Here is a 20100-nt window from a genome sequence, read left to right on the forward strand (position 1 = left end):
CGAGCCATGTGCGCACAGCCAGAGCTACCCTCTCATCCGTCTTTTCACATCTGCACTCCAAGCACAGATCATGACGGGTGTGCTGTTACACGGCAGTTTGCCAAGGCTGCTGCTGCCCAGGGCACTAATTAACTCACCTGGGCAGGCCCTAACCTCCCCGCAAAGCAACCTGGCAAGAAAATGGAAGTAAAAAATATTACGTGAGACATATCTCCTCCTTCATATCATGTCAGGGAAGATGCCCACCAGAACAGACTCCACTCAAAGCTGGGGGTTAGAGGAGTGGATGTTGGCAGAGCCATAAAGGACAAGACCCTATGCAGGTCGGAAGGGTACAGGAGGATAAGAGACACCGTAAAAACCGGAAAAGAGTTAAAGCCACCTCAGCTCTCCCTAGTCTGGTGCCTGAATCTGCCTGTGTCCCCCTCTAGCAACCTGCATATTTATTTGCCAGTGCTCCATGAATCACACTGAAGGCGTAAAGCTTAGTCACACTGGCTTTTTCTGTGGTGGGCAGCGGGTCTGTTCTTGCTGTTATATCTCCGTGTGTGTGTGTGTGTGTATGTGTGTGTTTACATGTATGTGTGTACGTGCCTACCTGTGTCTATCTCACAACACTCAAAGCCTTATGTGGACACAGCTCCCATGACCTGCAGGACGGAGTTGTTTTTACCTACAGAAAGTTCATTGGCAGTAATGAGAGCTAACTAGAAACCTTCCCTCTTCTCCAGAAGAAACTATACTGCTTCAGCATTAATTGTACCATTTACATTCTTCCTCTTAATGCTAAAAACCTGACTCCTTCTCACCCAGAAATTACCTTTTTACAGTATTTTACCTTGTGAAGCGGTACAATATTGTTTGAACAGCTCTGTTCCATTATCTACTATCCATCTAAAAGATAAGTGGTATTTCTTTATAGAAAATTATTTACTAAGAGGAATTGTAAGAGACTTGAGGTTATTTTATACAATTTATTACTAAGAACAATGACAACCAGAAGAGTGGCTAACCCGAGGCACTGTAAATGCTTTAATTCCATCAGTGTAGCTCAAAGGCTAAATTCTGCCTGATTTACACCTTTAAAAAACAAACAAACATGATATAGGGAAAAAAATGGCCTTTGATATGGAATATGATCCAAGTAGTGTTGCATGAAATGCTTACAAAATAAAACAAAAATAATTTCTCTTTTCAATTTGGTATAGTCAGACTGTCATTCCACAATCTTTATTTACAAATATTGAGAGCTGCTGTGTTGAATTTTGAGCTGGTTGAGAATGATTTATTGGTTTTTTGATCAGAATATTGAAAAAAATAACTTTTCCAAAGAGCATTTGTGTGAAACCAAATGAAAATTAATCAAATGATCCTTCTCTAAGAGTATGGATCTGTTTGAACTAAAAATTTAACAAAGTGTTTATGAAAAATATATGTTGCGGAATGTTTCTATCAACTAATTCTGATTTCTTCAGATTATGAAATGTTCCAAAGCTGTTCATTAGGCATTTTGCATGACTGGTTACCTGAGACACATAGTATCATGTCTTCTTCCTGAATAGAAGCTTTCAACTTTTTTAAAAACAGAAGAACTGTCCGCACTACACTGTGATACTATATGTGTAGCTTTTTTCATGGTGAAAATCATGCAGTCCTCAAAGATAGGGATCATTTTCATAATTACTTTGTATGTGCACAGATATTTAGTATTAATGATAGTAGGAAGCAGAAGCTAGTAAGAACCCACAGGTAGAGATGAACTAGCTAAATTTTTTAATTTTTAGAAGTTACTAATGAAAGCATTTATGTATACAACTATGTATTAAAGATCTAAAACTCAGTACAAAACTCTGGCAGTAGGTAACTGAGAAAACCAAAATGTCCACTTAACTTCCTACACAGTATCAAACAGTATGTGGGAGATATTGGCAAATATGCATTTATTTCACTAACCTCTTTACCTGACCCTTCCTAAATGAAGTCAAAGGCAACTCTCCTTAAATGTGAGGGAAAAATCCTGGACTTATCTAAGTCCAGGCTCTTCAGCCCATAACTATAGCAACAGAATGCCTCGTGGGAAGACAGTGTGCACTTTTGCTAGCTCCTTTGACGATGTAATAAGGCAACCTCATCAAGATCCCCAGTCAGAAACTAATCAGTTACATCCTGAAGTCCAGGCAATAGAAAGAGAAATGCCTGGTTTGCCTTAGTCAGTGAATGGAAGTAAAGGGAGTCAAAGGGGAAAGAAACCCCACAAACCCAAACATCAAGACTCTTTTCTCCTACTCAATATAGATTCACTCAGATTATTTGAAGGACCACTTGCAACATTTTGAACCAGAAACAGCCCAGCTTTTCAACAATCACTATTACTCTTCTACTTTTTGGACTTATTTGCTGTAGTGAAAAATGGTAAGTACCTTTGAAAATGCTCAAAAAGTTGTTATTTTTCTTTTCAGAGATCCTTTGAGACTGCAAAGACTATTTAAAGAAGGAAGACGGCATGAGATTGGATTCAGTGCAGTAAAGTAGGTTAGTTTGAGAACAAGAAAAAAAGTCAGTATTTAGACCTTCTTGTGTTGCCGTGATGAGAACTTACCATTGCTTCTGGCTGCTGTTTTGGGCTGGTCAGCCCCACCAAAGTTTCTTAACTCCATTATCCAAAAGGACTAGTGGCTTTCCAGAAAAGGAAAAGGTTTTGGTATTGTCCGGAAACAGCAGGCGAGACCTCCATCGTTCCAAAAGGAGCTGGATGTGGAATCAGTTCTTTTTATTGGAGGAATACACAGGAACTGACTACCAATATGTTGGCAAGGTAAGATTCTTTCATATGCATCTATGTTTTGATTTTAGAAGCACTGGAAAGCCAGCAATAGCAAGTAGGTAACAACAAAGCCTGCTACAGCTTATAGTTCGCCTTCCTGTCTGCTGAGCTTCCACTGAGGAGTAATTCAGCGGAAAGGTTGGTACACTTCAGCTTCAAATTGTAATCAACAACAGGAAGTTCCTCATTTAACCAGCAAGTCCCATGGCCAATCTTGTATAATTATATTAAAGATTTTCCTTTTTATTTTTGTCTGGAAATAATACAACTTAATTATAGGGTTGTCTAGACCAGATTTTTAGCTTTAAAATGTAAAATGTGTTTTCCCTCATGTTCATTAATTTTGCTAGAGTCAGACTATATAAACCAGAAGAGGTTTTGGTCCAAGATATGTAGGATTCACAGTACCCATATTTCGGTGAGGATTCTCTCTACCCAGCAAAAGGCAACAATTTCCCTTTTTATTCCCCACTGCACACAACAATGCTGCAGCCATGAGGTTTTGTGGTGCCACAAGGACTCTCTGACGTGACCATAATACCACAAGCCACATTATTACAAAGAGTTGAAGTACACTGTGCTTATACACTAAGAAGCAACAGGCAGCTGAAAATTTCTAAGCTCAAAACATGCTGACAGTCTGTAAAAATAACAATAAAAAAAATCATAACTTAACTCTGAGAATATCCACCTCCCTAAGCAGCAGACCTCCATGTAGGTAACAACCTTTAGGTGAATTGTAGAGCTATTGCACCTGTGGTAAGTCTAGAGAGAGTTTACACTGCCCAAGGTGCCATAGTCTATAGGAATCTCTCTTGCAGAATGCAGAAATTATGCTATTGATGGTGACATTCAAAGCAGAAACAATACAGCTTAGTTTTCCAAACTAAAATGGGATTGAGTCTGATCTAGTTTGATCTCTCAAGCCTCTTAGCAAAGGCTGCAGATCACAGTGGTTTGACAGTTTATCTCCCTCTGCAAGCTTCTGAGTATTCCCATGAGAGATGGTGGCTGCTTTTCTTGCATGCCAATCAGCTGTCAGTCAAAGCTGGATGTGACACTCCTTTCCTGCTAAATGACTGCAAGGCATCATTCAAATGAAAAGCTACTCAGCTGGTGTAATACTCATAGAGCTCTGACCAGGATAATCAGCATTCATGAAGGGTACTATTGAGCCCAATCTAGGGGAAAAAGCCAAAGGCAGAGAGTCCTCGGAGAGAAGTAAAGAAGGTAGATAAGAGGATAAGAAAAAAAGCCAGAAGAGAGTAAGAGGGAAGAACTAGAAATGTCTTCTAGTAATAGGAGAGGAAACTTTACCACGAGGAATCAAGATAGAAGATGGGAAAGGGACATCAAATGGGGGTAGAGTATAGGAATTGGGAGAAAAAGGTTACCTAAAGAGCACACAAGTAAGAACAGAAGATGAGAAGCGAAGGAAAACCCCAACATATAAGAAATATGGAGTCAAGGAAAAAAAAAGAAAACAAATTGAAGGACAGCAGTCCTCCACACACTCTCATATTTCACAGTGTGCTTGGGGGGTCATGGTAATGGGCATCTCTTTCTCCACAGATAAAGCATGTCGTGCTGAGAAGAGTCATTTTCATTGTGAATTTTGACATTAAACCTGCTCAGCCCCAAGTCCCCCATTCTCTCCACTGCAGAATTAGTCTAGAAGCTATTGGCTTCAGAGGGACTGATGGGGGAAGCAAGTATTCCTGCAGGATGAGTTTGCTGAGAGACAGTTAAAAAATGGTCTAGTTGGACCAGAAAACCAAGAAAGTTTGAACTGGAGTCATTGAGATAGAAAAAACTGTGGGTGTTATTTTTAAAAGCTGTTCTGCTTATTGGTACTTCAATACACTTAAAAGCATAGAAACAACACATAATGTATAAATGTCATTGATTCTGTGTCCCTGGGCTGTTCACAAGTGGCCTTTCACACGTCTTTCAAATGCCAGAACTGCTCACACCCTTGTAATTGAACAATTAGCCAAGAGGCATGGAAGAGCAGCCATTTATGATTAGAGAAAGTTGAGTATTGGTATGAGGATAAATGATAGAAACAGTTGAATGTCTCCAAATTGAGGTAACCAGGCAATTTAACTGAGCAATTAAACTTGATTGGTGTGGGCAAATGAGGATAATGAACATGTTTATGAAGAGTATTTTTTCCCAGAGGACTAAATGTTAACATTACATATGAACCAAAAATGGTAAGAATATTTGATTATAGACTTTTTATTCTCTTATATCATAAAGAAATGTGAACAGGAAAATCTTTTAAAACAATAGCAATATATGTATATAAAGGGGAATTGTGCTTATGTCTTACTATATAAGCAATCAGACCTGGATCTTCTGGGTTTTTTGTGTTTAGTGGTTGAAGCTGGTGGGCATTAACATCATATTATAAAAAAAAATATTCCATGTAAGCTACAAGAAAAAAAATTCTTTTACTCTGGCTGGCTTTACTTTTGTCTTTTCATTTGTTAACATGTGTTTAATTCAAATGTCTACGTCAAAATTTGAGGTATAAGAAGTTTGTTGTGAAAGATTCTATCAGCGTTATTTCTATAAACTGCCCAAATTACAGTTACAAAATCTTGTAACTGTTTATACTACAAAAACCACATTTATATCATAATAGTTTTAGAGAGAAGGGGAAGAAAAGTGAAGGGGAATGCATTCAAGTTTGAGATAATAAAAAAGAAAGGTAATCTCTCTGAAGACAGAGCTCAAGGCAATACCAAAGACAACACTGAAGCATCATCTGAGTCATGGACCAGAGCACTAATGTGCTCCATACCCCGTATACTCTATATCCAATGAACCCAAATGTTTTCCATCCTTTAGGAAATAATTGCCTAAGCACATATGAAACAAAGTAGCCCTTTTTTGGTACCCATGGGTACTGTCAGCTATTAAAAAGTGCTCCCCAGTTTTGTATGCTACACACTTTACTGTCAGCCCAAAAATGCTGCTGTATCACACTGGACATGACTATGGGGCTGCCAACAAGAAGCTCCCAGTGTTATCAATACAAGTTGATTGTATGCTGTGGCTCTGACACCAAATCCACCATTTTATTATCCAGTTCTTCTATTGCTGAATTTCATTCCTGTATATTCATGAAATAAAGCCTTTTAAAAAGAGTAGAAATTCACATCTCCAGTCTTGGTTAGTCTCAGACATAATAATGTAAGTGACCTGCAGAAAAGTTCTAGACTGGAATTATTCATTGCACTGCTGAATAACTTGTGAACTACAGCTACTCATTGAAGTGTGATTGATGGGCACAGTGACATTTTAACCTGAAGATATCTTTTCTTCTGGTTCAGAATTTATGGCACTTGGCAGCAACTCAATCCCAAAATAAAATAAAAGGATTACATGAGCATCAAAGTAGAGAAGTGCTCAGCACTACTACCTAGCCAAAATCTGCAATATTTGAGTGGCTTTTTAAGAGAGATCCAGTTGTACCTGTGGCTGCTTAGTACAATTTTATAGGGCTGGGGTGAATGCATTCTTAAATCACAGGTAAACGATGAAGTGGTAGTGCAGCTATATATAGAAATATATGCTACCTTCCCTAGAGGTTTTCAGATATTCCTGGGCAAAAGAGTGAAAAAATTTTGCCCTGTTTCAACATTATACTCAAAGGTATAGTTACCATTTGTATGCACTTGATGTCTTTGCACAGCTGTCCCATTGGCTAAATAAAATCCATCTACTGGCATCCATCACTGAGCGGTCTTGTTAGAGCACAAATCTACAAATCATTGTTATGTAAAGGGATAGGATGCCTCTTTCTTTTAGACTAAAGAAAGATCTGAACAAGTCTTAAATCTTACTCATTAACCCAGAAACAGCTTCTGGCAGCCTGCAGTGGAAAGGAGCAACTTGCTTTCCTGATAACAACAGGAACAACTGTGGAACAGTTTTGTCACACTCTGTCTGACTAGCATTAAAAGGAAACTTCCAGACATAGTTTTCATTTTTGCTGTGTCTTATTGATGTTCATATAGTTCAAGCAGTATGCTCGCCTGGAAGCTATCTGATGTTACTACCTGTACAACCCATCATAAACAATCATCCTCTGCTGACAACTCCATTTTTCAAGGAAGATAAAGTCAAAGCCCTGCTGCTGTGTGGCTTGGCAAAGCAGAAAGGATACTGCATTACTCTAGGCAAAACCAGAATCCTTTTGTTTGGTGTTGAAAGAACTACCAGGAAAGATAAGTTCCCCTCTGTCAGGAATGGTTTAAGGTACTGTTATCCTGCTTTAGAGGAGGAGGGGGTGAACTAAATGGTATCACAATATAGTTTCAGTACTGTTTTTCTTTCTTTTCCCTGATTTTACTTCTGGCTACAACTAGTCTGAAGGCAAGCAGAACTGTTCCTTGCAGTGTATTTCACCAGAAGCAAATCAGACACAAGCAGAATCTCTCTAAACCATTGCAAAGAGTGGGACTAAGTGACATACTGAGACAAAAATATCTGGCTGTGAGCACACACAAAAGGGCTATTTAAACAAGGTGAATTATTGTCATGTAATACAGTCCATGCGTTTTCAGCATTTGAGGCAGTAATGGGTCTCATTACTCCAATGCTTAAAAGATATCATATCTTAATTGGATGACATTATAACTAGCAAAAGAAACCTCCACTTTCTCTCAGATTTTTAGTATGCTAGCATTCTGTACTTATCATCAAAACTTTTGTTCCCCAAAAAAAGCAAGATGTGAAAAGTCAAACTAAAATGACTCTTCCCATCTGCACTTTTAACATCCTTTATGCAGTTCTGTTGGCAAACTCTCAGTATTTGTTTTCTTTACCTTGTAACTTGCACTATGATATACAACTGAAGCCTCCAGTTTCCTGTTTCAAACTTGATTTTCACACTCAGAATATACTTTCTCTGGGTCTAGACTGTGCACTCTGCAACCAGGAGAACTGGCAGCTCAAGAGCCAGGCTTTAAGTCTCTGAATGACCTCTCAGTCCTGAACAATTTCTGTGCTTGAAGTGGCTGACAGCAAAACCGAAGACAGCTATCAGTCATCCCTAGGTTGCATCAGTCAATCTGAGGCGCTCTGTGGATTGCAGCACTGCCCACAGTGTAAACAAGGCTCTGGGCAGGACCCCTGTCCCTAGCAAGTCCTCAACGGTCTTCTTTCACAGCTAAATGTGCACATGAAATTTGGCTTTTTACTGTGCCTCTCAGGGGTCCTCCACACTCTTCACCATGCAGAAAGAGGAGGACTAAAGCTTTACACCTTTCCAGATTCAGGCTCCTTCCAGCACACCATCTGTGTGAGGGTGCTGTGGTCCTCGGGGAGCACTAATGGTTATCTGCACTACTCTCTGCAGAGGAACTTCTCTCTTAGCAGGGCATAGGGCTTTTGTGGGCCATTTATGGCACTCCTGCCCTTGCTCCTGACAAGAAAGTCACAGGGTCCTTTACATGTACCAATATTAGTTAATTGCAACAGTATGTTTAACTCTGTGGTGAAAGAAGCATTAAGACCAATCTTTTACATATGAGGAAACTGATGTACAGGGAGGTTAAATGACCTTATCCACAGCTAAAAGTCAGAAATTTCTAAATCGAGATTGAAAAAAAATAAAAATCAGAGTTCTTAGCCCCTTTCCCTGCCCTGTTTAGATGATTAGGTCGCTGGCCTCCTGCTTCAATAGGCTGAATACTTGTCATTCTCTTAAAAGGTAGAACAAATGCCGTGGTGCATCTGCACTTCCTTTATTCCTCATCCATCATTCATATTTTATGTTCCACCACTTGACTTTCCCAACTGCCCTTCATTCCTATATTGAATTGCACACACATATACACACTTGTCTTATATTCCTCTTTGAAAGATTTACTGGCGCTGATAGAAGTTCTCTGAACTGTTGGTCTCTGTGGAATAGAGATAACTCTGAAATGAGGGACAGCTGAGAGGTTAGAGGCCCAGGACAACAATCTAGAAACAGCTTGCAGATTTTAGACCATCATATGGGATTTAAGAAAGGAGATTATGAGAAATGGGTGGGATGGGCCAGAATGTTATTCAGAAAATGAAAAGGCAGGAAATACAGCATGGTTAATGTTTACGATCATCATCATTGTGAATCTACTTGGCATCATCCTTGTATCCAAATATGTTATACAATGTAAGAGCCTTACAACCATCTGTTTCAAACATACCACATTTCCTACATTATGGCACATGATGGTACTTACAGTATAACAGCACATAACCTCCTCCCCTTCTTCCCATTCCACCTAGAGAAGCAAGCAAATCCTGGGACCCTCAACCTAATATTTCTGTTAATCCTTATTTTTCATTTTTTTGTGCCCTGAACTGAACAATTTTGTTTTCCATATACTAATGACCCACTCATACCAGTGCTTACATTTTAGGCCACATCTTTTCACAGATCATCCTGTCCTATCTTTGTCAGCAATCTGCATGTCTTCCTGAATTGTGTGCCCCTAGACTTGTAGCTATAGAAAAACAGCTGAACACATTAATCTTCCTCCCCAAGGAGAGACTGCAAGTGAAGTTCATGCTTTATTTTAGGTTACTTAGATCACTGGTCTTTGGAGCTGTGATTACCATTTTCTTATTTGTTTGTATAGCACAGTAAAGTCCTCACTATAAAGTTGCAACGTTATGAATAGAGAACTTGCAGGCTAACGACAGCTAAAAAAATCCCTCTTTCAGGCTCAAGACAAAGAACCATTGTTATTCTACCATTTGTTGTTTACAGTTGGCTCACCAAAAATATTAAACCAAAATAGAGAAATCTCTTTATTAAATGAAATGCATATTGTCCATGACTCCCTTTTCTTTTGCTGCCGTTTCCCTCAGTGGTGAACATAGGTTCACAGTGGTGCGGCAGCAGATTGAGAGCTGCGGCCAGTCAGTGGTAACATTTCAAAACACAAACTGAAAATGTGTTGTGATGTGAATATCTACTGTTGATTTGTATGCGCTAATGCAGACTGTGGCTTGCTTTCACCATTAGTGGGGTGACACAAACCTCAGCATGCACTTGCAAGTACTTCAGGATTCAGTGAAGCTTGTAGTTATCATGAAAGTCTGAGGTGGCAGATGAAGGAAAGACAAGAGTCACCCTCCGGAAGGAAAGGAGAAAGGAAAAATATCAATACTTTCTCTCTTCTAATTTCACAAAAAAAACCAGAACAACAAAGGTTGTAAAGAAACAAAACACTGAGTGAGCTGGAAGTTAAAAACGTACATTAAAGGAGAAGGGGAAAAACAGAACAGCAAATGTTTATGCTATAACTATCATTCCCACTGTTTTCTTTTCAGAGTTGTTTATTTTGGAGCCATACCATCCAAAGAAGACTGCACTCCTTCTATCCCCAACTTGCACATACCATGTTGTACAGAGCAGGGCTCCAGAAGAGCTCAGCTGGAATGGCCTCTCTCCATAGGAATATTGTCTATCTCTCACTATTTCTTAGTTTGTCTCTCTGTGAAACATGAAGCAATATTTCACCGTTAGATGTGTATTGAAACAAAGAAGGTTTTACTGTCCCGCACAGGCTCACATAATGATCATGCAGTCATCTTTAGCATGTTTGTCAGGTTTGCCCATACTATATCCTCATGTTGAAAGGCAACATCAAGTTAAGTCATTTGTATAATATCTGTGTTTAGCATCATGTTATCATTAATGGAAGGTTAAGTTCTCCCTAAAAGACAGAACCAAACAGTATAACTGTACCTTTGGCTCTATGACATGCTTCCTCCTATCTAGCAGCCCTTGCAATCAAGCGGATTGGGGCATTGGCAGAGGATTTAAAGAGCGTGCAAACGAAGGTGTCAGAGCATTCATAGTTTTTTTCTACTCCATGCTCTTTCTGTGGTTTTACACATTTCAGGTCAGTTGCTTAAAGCAGAGTTAATGCTGCTTACAACTGCTAAAATTCCTGACAGAACGTCCTGTACGCATAGAGAATAACAACTGCCAAGGGCGTTGCAGGCAAAGAGTTAATGCCCTGTGGATGAAAAGTCTTGCATGTATATTCATGGTAATTGTAACCTGATGTGAGCTTGAGCCTCATCCTACTTTCAAGTAACAAAGCCTGTCAGGATCTACACATTCATCTGATAAATCCACCTCATGCAAATATCTATTATTTTACCTACAGAAAATATTTTATGAAAAATTCCTTTTAGATTATTTAGACAGATAGGATCACACCAACTATATGTGCTTCAGAGAGAATTTGTTTCTTTCATGAATACTAGATATGATGCAGGACTTTGCATTTGCCTTCTTGTGCTGAACTTCATGAGGTTTCTATCAGTCCATTTCTCCAGGCTGTTGAGGTCCCTCCAGATAGCAGCCCTACCTTCTCAATACTGACAGCGCTTCACCCAACCAACCTCCATTTTTTTATGATTTGCAAAACTGCTGAGGATGCATTCCATCATTTGAGTCATCAATAAAGACATTAAGCAGCATTGACCCCCAGTATCAACCCCTGAGGAACATCACTAGTAATCAGCCACCAGTCGGACTTCATACCACAGATCACAACCCTTCGAGCTTGGCTATCCAGCCAATTTTCCACTCACCTTATTGGACATTTTTCTAGTCCATATCTCACTGATTTGTCTGTTAGGATACTATGGGAGACTGTGTCAAAGGCCTTACTAAAGTCATGCAATATCCACTGCTCCCTACTTGCCCATAGTGCTATCCATGCTGTCATGGAAGGCAATCAGGTTAGTTAAGCCTGATTTTCCACTACTAAATCCATGTTTGTTGGTCCAAATCAATTTCTTTTTCTTCATGTACCTGGATTTAGCTTCCATTTGCTTTATAACCTTCCCTGGAACTGAGGTATAGCTGGACAGTCTCTAGTTCCCCGATCCTTCTTCTTGCCCTTCTTTAGAATGGGTGTGACTTTCCTATTTTCAGAATTTAAGAACCTTCCCCAATCACTATGACTTTTCAGACGTTATAGAAAGAAAATATTTCATCACCATCCAATGTTGTCCTATGGAACTGAGTTTGTCCAATTTACTTAAAAGGCTCCTAATTTATTGTTTTTTGTCTGCTGTGGATAATGCTTCACTCCACCAGAATTGTCTGCTAGGGTCAGGGATCTTTGGGGCCTGTGGGCAAACTGCACTTTCACATCCCTGAGTAGTTCTTCTTTATTCATGAGTAATGGGTCTAACACAATGCATCCTCTGGTCAACTCATCAATCACCTGGGTCAAGAAATTGTCTTGTGACATTCTACAGAAACCTGGGTTGCTTGCACACAGCCATATTGCCCTTCCAGCAAACATCAGAATGATTAAAGTCCCCCATGAGTACTATGGCCTGCAATCATAAGGTTTCCTCCATCTGTCTAAAGAAGGCTTCACCTACTTCGTTTTTGAGCAGGCAGTCTGTAGCAGGTGCCTACTGTGATGCCTTGTGTTGGTCTGTCCTCTTATCCACAAGCTGTTGACTGATTTGTCACCCATTACAAAAAAAAAGCTCCACCTACCTGAGCTGATCTTTTGCTAATCCACCTCCTTGCTTTCCTGGCCTGGCCTTTCTAAAGGGCCTACGTCCTTCTGTTGCAGCATTCAAGTCATGTGAGCTATCCCTTCACATCTTGACTAAAGCACTTTGAGGAATACTCATTTGAAAGAAGAATCTACTCAATGGCAGCCTTGGCTAAGGTTTCCCATAAACATATTCCTAGTTGAGCAGCCTTTCTCAAGAGGGTCCTGTTGAGATTTAAATGTGCAGCCTTTTAGATTCTATCTATCTTCCGTCTCACACAAGTCCTTAATTATCAGTTTACACAACACAAACTTTTGTTTAGAAACAAAGTTGGGGAACATGACAGCATGGAGATATTTTTCCTTTCCCCAGCTTCTGAACTGTGGAACTAGATGATCCAGGCATGCAAATAGATTAAAAACTCAACTAAACCTGTGGATATGAATTAATTTCCTTCTTGTTAAGTCTTCATTTAAATCTGAATGTGGGTTCTCATTTGTTTTAGTGTTTGTCTGTATCCTCCCTTCTCCATCCCCCAACTTTCCTCCCTGTCACACACACTTTTATACAGCATATAAAATTCATACACATATTTCAGGATTTGATTGTCAGCATCAAGTGCTCAGAATATCAAAGGGTCACCTTTGTCAGTAAGCAAAGGATGAGCATTTGCTTTCAAGCGCATCCATCAGGGAGTAGTCAGAAGCTGTTACTTGCTGAAGAAGCCTGATGTTTTATTCAACTATATCCCAGTAAAAACATTTCTGGATATTAGGCCAAAGGTTTGTTTTGTTTTGTTTTTTTCCTAGTTCATCTTTAAGATATATTCTCCTCTACCCCCACAGGAGAATGGAGGTTTTCACTGAATTAGAAATGTACTTGTTCGTATACCTTAATTAAGGTGCTGTATTTGCCTATCATATAATTTTGGGGCATTTTTGAAAGTTCATGAGTCCAAAGAAAACATTTTCTCAGTGATGAAATGGATAATTCTGACCACTGATAAAAAGTAAGCAACTGTCCCTGGGTAAATTCCCTAAGAAATCAAAGACAATCAAAGCTGGGCATATAATACAGACTGATTTCACTAACTATACACATCACATAATTTAGAGATAAGGGACCTATACTAAAGCAAATTATTAATTATAGATATGCATGTTTGTTGAATGTACTCTTTTCTGAAAAAAATATTTTCTCCTAATTTCAGTAGAATACCTGCTGTCACCTACTACTATGTGAGTTCCCTTTTTGATTGAGTAATGCAGTACAGGACAGAAGTCCCATTATAGTCAGTTGAAGACCTTCAAATTAACTGAAAAATATTTAGATCAAACCCACAAAAGTATTCTGCCATAAAATGGCTGGGTACACAAAAAACCTCATATGATTTTTTTTTTCCTCTTCTGTAATTTTTAAAAGATGAGAAATATATCTAGGCCTTTTGGTTCAGTGGGTATCTTTTCTTGCAAAAAAAAGGAAAATGGGGCATAGTTTATATATTAATTAGTAAACTTAAACAGTGGAAGTACACTATGCTATAGGTGCCTTTTCCTGTAGACATACCTGTCTTTTAGATATACAAGGATATCAGGATATTGGAACTATTTTGCTTTGACTTGGAAAAAAGCTATAAAAAAAGTTCATGCTCTTGAATTGTATGCACAATTCTCATTGAAAAATGGGGGTTTAGAGGAGAGATTTCCCAGGGAGGCATGCATCCCTTCAGGGACTCATTGTATTCCCATTGAAAGTCATTACAAGTTAGGCACTTAATTTTCCTTAACCCCACAGCTCACCTTGTAGAAATTAAAAAAGCACATGTATTCTTTTTCACTTTACCACAAAGTCTTATGTCTTAATACCTCAAAATGTTATTTGAGCTAATATAGCCAGACCCAGAGTGCAGAAACTCCCCTATCGACCTCATCCCTTAGCTAACTTGTGGTGACAGTAACCTTCAGCAGGTGGATAATAACAAACACCTGAGAGCAATTAGATTTTCTAGCATTGCAGCTGGATTAGGAATAGGCCATCCCCTCACCCTCTAAATGCAGCAGGCTGGGGCAAAGCTACAGTATTGTTAATCTTTACTGCAGTTAAACAGTCCTCCATCTTTCCACGAACTAACACAGAACAAATTACACCCAAGGCTCTCAAATCATGTTATAATCATTACATACAGAACTGGACATTGTTAACAACACAGATTTTACTGCAGGGAGAATGTAGAAGTATCAAAAAGTGATCTGTCTAAGATCAGACAGGAAGACTGTGACAGAAATAATATTAAAACCTGCCAGTCCTGTATTTACGTCTACAAGCCTATCTTTCCCTTGCATATCTTGTGTTTTGTCAGAGAGACACACTTAATTGTCCTTCTCTCCTTGTTTGTATTGTTTTTATACCAAGGAAATCATCAGTGGTGCCTCAAACTAATTTTCCCATTTAGTCTTTAAGACTCACGCTTGAATCCAATGACTGACTATTCAGTTATGGTGGTAGATTTGCAGTGATGAGAAAGTCTGTCTCCTAAAACGAAATGACTTGTACAGCTCTTTATGGCTTTCAAGGATTCAGAGGCTTGAATTTTCATTCCTGGTCACTGAAGAGTATACACTAGGTAAGAAAATAACTTTTAATCTCTCCTAATCTTCTGCTCAGATATTCACGTATGAGAATTTTCTTAGTACTTGAGATAGGGTATGACAAGTCTGGGGGTGACTAAGTCCTTTATGCTTTTTAGTAGGTGAATGCTGATGCCTCAACTAAAACCATTCCTCATGTCTACCAGGTACTGTAGCTACCACGCAGTTTAAAAAACTGGCAAAAAGGGATGATGTCAGTATGACAAAGAAATGCCAGATGCTGAAATAGATGGGCCAAAAAGCATAAAACAGGCTTTTTTAAACTGCCTTGGTCTTCCTTAAGAGAACAACCAGATTGCCACGCTTTTGTGAGGGTAATTACAGAAGTCTCTACAATGCTCTTTTGTTACCATCACTACTGTTTAGCTGGAGAGGGCTCTTTAATCTTTCAGACAAAGGCATAATGAAACCCAAGTGCTGTAAGTAAAACTTGGAAAATTCAGTTTACAACCAAAGATTTTTACCTTTTTTTAAGTGAGAGGTCAGTTATTACTCAGAGGCAGAATTATTCTGAGTTCCTTAGAGTCCAAAAGGAAGATTGGCTATCTTTCTTACTGTTACACAGTAGTTCAAAGAAAAGCAAGAAGTTTGATAAAAGAACATGAAATTCAAGGTCCCATATGTATAGAGATTAGACTTGACACCACAGTCTCTTATGCCTTATAAATTAAATACCTGTTTGTCTTTATAAAGGGAAACTTTGTAAATTCCTGCTATAACTGTGCTTAGAGATAATAGGAAGAGGAACAAATAAAACTTCATTACCACAGAAGAGCTGAGCAGCACTCAGCTCAGGAGAACATGGAGACAGCTTTACATAGTTTGCAGCTTTGCTAAATATTCATTAAGATCTGATGACAAGAGAGAAGGGCCCCTAGAGAGAAGGGACCTTTCTAGTTTGAAGTACTGCCATGCAGGACAAAAGCTCTTGTGCCATTGTCCCTGTTTAATCACAATGAAGCGAAGCAGCAGTTGGGGAACCCAAGAGCGAAAAGAGTTGATAGGCCCTAGGCAATGTTGAGAGGATTGACACTTTCCAATTGATTTTTTGCAAAGCTGATTAGCTGTGGCTGCATGTTTGCACTTCAGGTTAGAAAACCCATTTGTGATTTTGAAGGGTGCGTAATAAAGGTGTGAGTCACCAGAGTATGGATGTTTATTCTTAGCTTCATACATTTAAAATGGAACAACAGGTTCTCAGCTACTGTTTGAGCAGCCCATGTCATAAACCAAGGAACACAACATCAACCAAACTGTTGTCCCTGTCTATCTCAGGCCATGCGGCCTCACATATAGCCCTTACAAAAAGAGAATGAAAGGAGCCTTCCAGCCTGCCTGAAGGGTGTGAACCTGGAGGCTCCAAAGTGAGAGCACTTTGCCTCTTGTCCCTGGTCTAATGACAAATTCTTATTCCAGTGCCCTTTATAGTCTATTTATGTCTTACCCCTGTTTTTTTATAATCTTATTATAGTGCCTTTTTTATGTTTTGTTTGTTTTGAAATCAGATGCCACCATCTTTTATTCTCAGTTTGCCTTTTGAGTACCTGGTTGCTTCTGAATCTGGAAATGTTCTTAGCGCTTTTTGGTCCATACATTTCCTGAAGTTGTTCAGCAGCCCAAAACTTTTTTTAGCCTCTCTTAGTGTCATTCATTTACAGGGAATAGATTGGCACTCCTGCTTCTGAGAATGAATGAGCAAGATCACTGACATTTTGATACTCTCAAGAAACAGAAAGATAGCATCACCCTGATGGGTTTTTTCCTAGGTGTTTTTTTATTCCTCCTATAGTCCTTGATATCAGGACAATCTTTTTTGCAGGTGATACTGCTGTTACTGAACACTTCTATCTGACATCTAGCTTTTTTCCCCATTTGCAGTGGGTACAATTTTAGGATTTTTTTCATTTTGTTGAATATCAAAATGGAATATCAAATTCAAAATGGAAGGAATAGAAATGGGATAGAAACGTAATGTTCTTGAAATAGGAGTTATTAAAAAAAATCCAATACACAATGCATGGTCATTAATCAGAAACAGCAAAAGAAGGAGAAAAACTTAAGTGTTTTAGTCAGTCATGGGATGACAAGAAGAAACTAGTTTGATATGGTAATGAAAATTACAAATATTTGTACTCATTTCTAATAGAGATAGGAAAATACTAACATCATTGTTCAAAGACCTATGTCCATTCATACAGAAGGAAGGCCAACTGAAATGCAGCAATTACAGAAAAATTACTAGGATCATCAGCCCTTCATATCTGGCCTTATCTTCACTGGCTCATTGTGGAATCCACTTGAGAGGTGGGGGTTGTAAACAGGATTCAAGCTGCAGACTCAGAAGTGCTTATTTTGCAAGCAAAGACTATACAAGCTGGTAGCCTAGCAAAGAAAAATAATGAGAGCATGTGGAATTATATCCTATAAATGTTGGATGAGGAAGAATATATATATGTAGGAGGAGGTTCTTAAAACAGAAAAACAATGCTGGCACAAGTACAGCACATCTAATCTGGGAAACATGATTCTTTCTAATCACCAGAGGGGAGATTTCTTCAAATAGGAACTGTGTACTGTTGCACCTTTTTCTTCATTAGGCATAGTGGGAAGCAAGCAAGTTAAATCTGCATTAACAAACTGAAACACCCAGGCATCAGTCACACTGAGCCATATTGAGGTTTACTGCATTAACTATAGTATAGTAACTATACTTACTATAGTAAACTAATTACTTACTATAGTTAACTAATTTAAGTATTCTATAAATCGTGTTATCTGTAAGGTCAAGAAAGTGATGAACAATGAAGACCGCTGATTGCTTAGGACAGCAGATCTTCGGTTAGTGAGGAGATACCTAAAGCAGACTCCCACTTTTTTGGATCTGTTGTAGCAGTCTAACAGCCCCTGTGTGGAAGTGCTGTTTCTGACAGCTCTACATCTGGAATCTTTGTTCTGTCATCTGGTGAGGCTGGGTCTGTTTGCATTTCTTTTTTAATCTTGTCAAATATTTTTTTGTTGTTTTATTTTCTTTGAAAATGACAGTGCTTGAATCTTACTTCAAACTCTGGCTCCCCAGCTCTTTTGAGGATGTAGAGTATAAATCTTCCTATAATTTTCAGGATACTTCATATAAAAATGGAAAGGAATCACCTCTTCTAGTTTCTCTAAACACCAAGAAAAGTTGGAAGCACTGTAGCATCTTTCTCCCATTGTCTTCCAAATTCTTTTTTAGCTTCTGTGTTCCCATTTTTAACAGAAAATTAAGCTACATTTTTGAACTAGTGGTCTCTAAGGCTAGGTACCTAGGTCTTGACATAACCTTCCAGATATCTGACCTGAGCAGATAACTAGCTTCAGCACTCTAGCCTCTATCTCTCTCCATTGGCCTCCTCTAAAAAATTTTTAAGTCCATTAACCGCATTCAATTAAATTTTATAGAGGAATAAAGGTGTCAAAACTATTAATTTTATATACAGTTTGGAAGAACAGTAGCTGCATAAAGCAAATAAACATACATTGTGTCTTGACTGTTTGGTCAGCTGGCTGTTCCATAAATACACATCTAAGCCGCCACCAACCACAGCCCATGCTGTCTCTTCTCCAGCCAGTATTTAGGGAACACAAGAAGTAGCAGCATTTTGCAGTCAAGTTGTTTTGAGGACATGGGCTGGATGAGGAAGTATAGAATACTGTGCAGTGGGCTAAGTGATATGAGAGAGAGCAGGATGCTTTGTCTTAGGGGTGAGCCAGATAGAGAGGTTATGTGGAACATGGAAGGAACCAGAGCTTAGCATAACTGAGACCGTAAGAACATGGCACACATATCCACAGGAAATCTGTCATTTCTGGTGATGCTGGATCTTGCTGTGGACCTTAAGGAATATCTTTTTAGAAGAAAGGACCTTTTATGGCTCAAAATAAATTATTTGTGTAGGTATTTGCCCTGATGATACATGATATAGTGTGTATATGTAGGTATTTGGAATACATATATAGTGTTTTGGGGGTATTTTTTGTGCATTAGGAAGAAGTCTATACTTAAACTTCAGCAAAATAAACATAAATACTTATTACTTAATGTGCAAAAACAATGCCATTTTTCTTTTAACACAGTCACAACGTGGAGTAAAAACTTTGGTGCTGATTATTTGATGATATTAATGGTGTTGATTATGATATTAATTGAGGAGGTTGGTTGATGCTATAGGGATACAGACCACCAGAAGAGACAGGGAAGAGTGCAAGGTTGTTATTATTCTGAAATAGAAACTGTGTGCAATATTGTAGTATGAACAGTTTCATTTTGAATGCTTTAGTTTTTCTGAATGCTGTAGCATTGCACTGTGTAACCTCAAGCAATATATGTGGTTGAATTTGTTCATTACTAGACAGAACTCTGCTGTTTGGATCTATTCAGTTTGGAGCAAAATCATGTGCTATGAATACTGCCAAGAGTAAACACGTGATTCTCTTTGTTAGCTACCTACCAACTGCCTACTTATTATTTTAATAATTGGTCTCTATTTCATTATTGCGTTAGGAGACAAAAATTTGACCACAGCAACCCCAGAATAGCAAGTTCCTCTTACAAATACAAACAAATAATAAGACGCAACAGGCAGCTTATTTCTGGATAATTGTAGGTTGATGGTTCAGTGTGTACATCCCAAGGTCAGTTGACTTCGATCTTTGCAAAGGTTCAGTAATTGCTCTGAAATTCAGCAAGCAGGGTGTTTTATTCACAACAGGAAACAGAACTTGGTCTGTAGGATGGATGGAAAACCATCTTACCCACCAAATTGCCAGGTATCATAACCAGCAATATGACATTAGTGGGAGCTAAACTGCAATTTACAGCCCTCTCGCATAACCTAAAGCCACTTCATAAATGAGATTAACTATGCTGTTTAAATCAGTGTTATAGAGTGAGGTAGAGGAGGGATGTTATTTCATTCTGGAGAATATCCACAGTCTGCAATTTCAATTTTTTGGAATTTAATTACCGTAGCTGTAAAAGTACATTTTCAGTACAACCTAGTTACAAATATGCGTGCTAGAAAGCCGCTTCTCTCAAACGTATTCCATTTA

At 38.7% G+C, this 20100-nt stretch overlaps 1 protein-coding gene across 3 annotated transcripts in view; it reads left to right on the top strand.

Annotated features, from left to right (window-relative positions):
* The first annotated feature begins 2587 nt into the window (after positions 1 to 2587).
* Positions 2588 to 20100, top strand: part of LOC104258545 (cadherin-6) — a 46911-nt gene continuing 29398 nt past the window's right edge. For all 3 annotated transcript variants that reach the window (XM_059815691.1, XM_059815692.1, XM_059815693.1), the window contains exon 1: positions 2588 to 2815. In XM_059815691.1, the coding sequence (XP_059671674.1) occupies positions 2588 to 2815 (228 nt within the window). The remainder of the gene's footprint in view (positions 2816 to 20100) is intronic.

Source organism: Gavia stellata, chromosome 3 (genome assembly GCF_030936135.1).
Source record: "Gavia stellata isolate bGavSte3 chromosome 3, bGavSte3.hap2, whole genome shotgun sequence".
NCBI classification, from domain to species: Eukaryota; Metazoa; Chordata; class Aves; order Gaviiformes; family Gaviidae; genus Gavia; species Gavia stellata.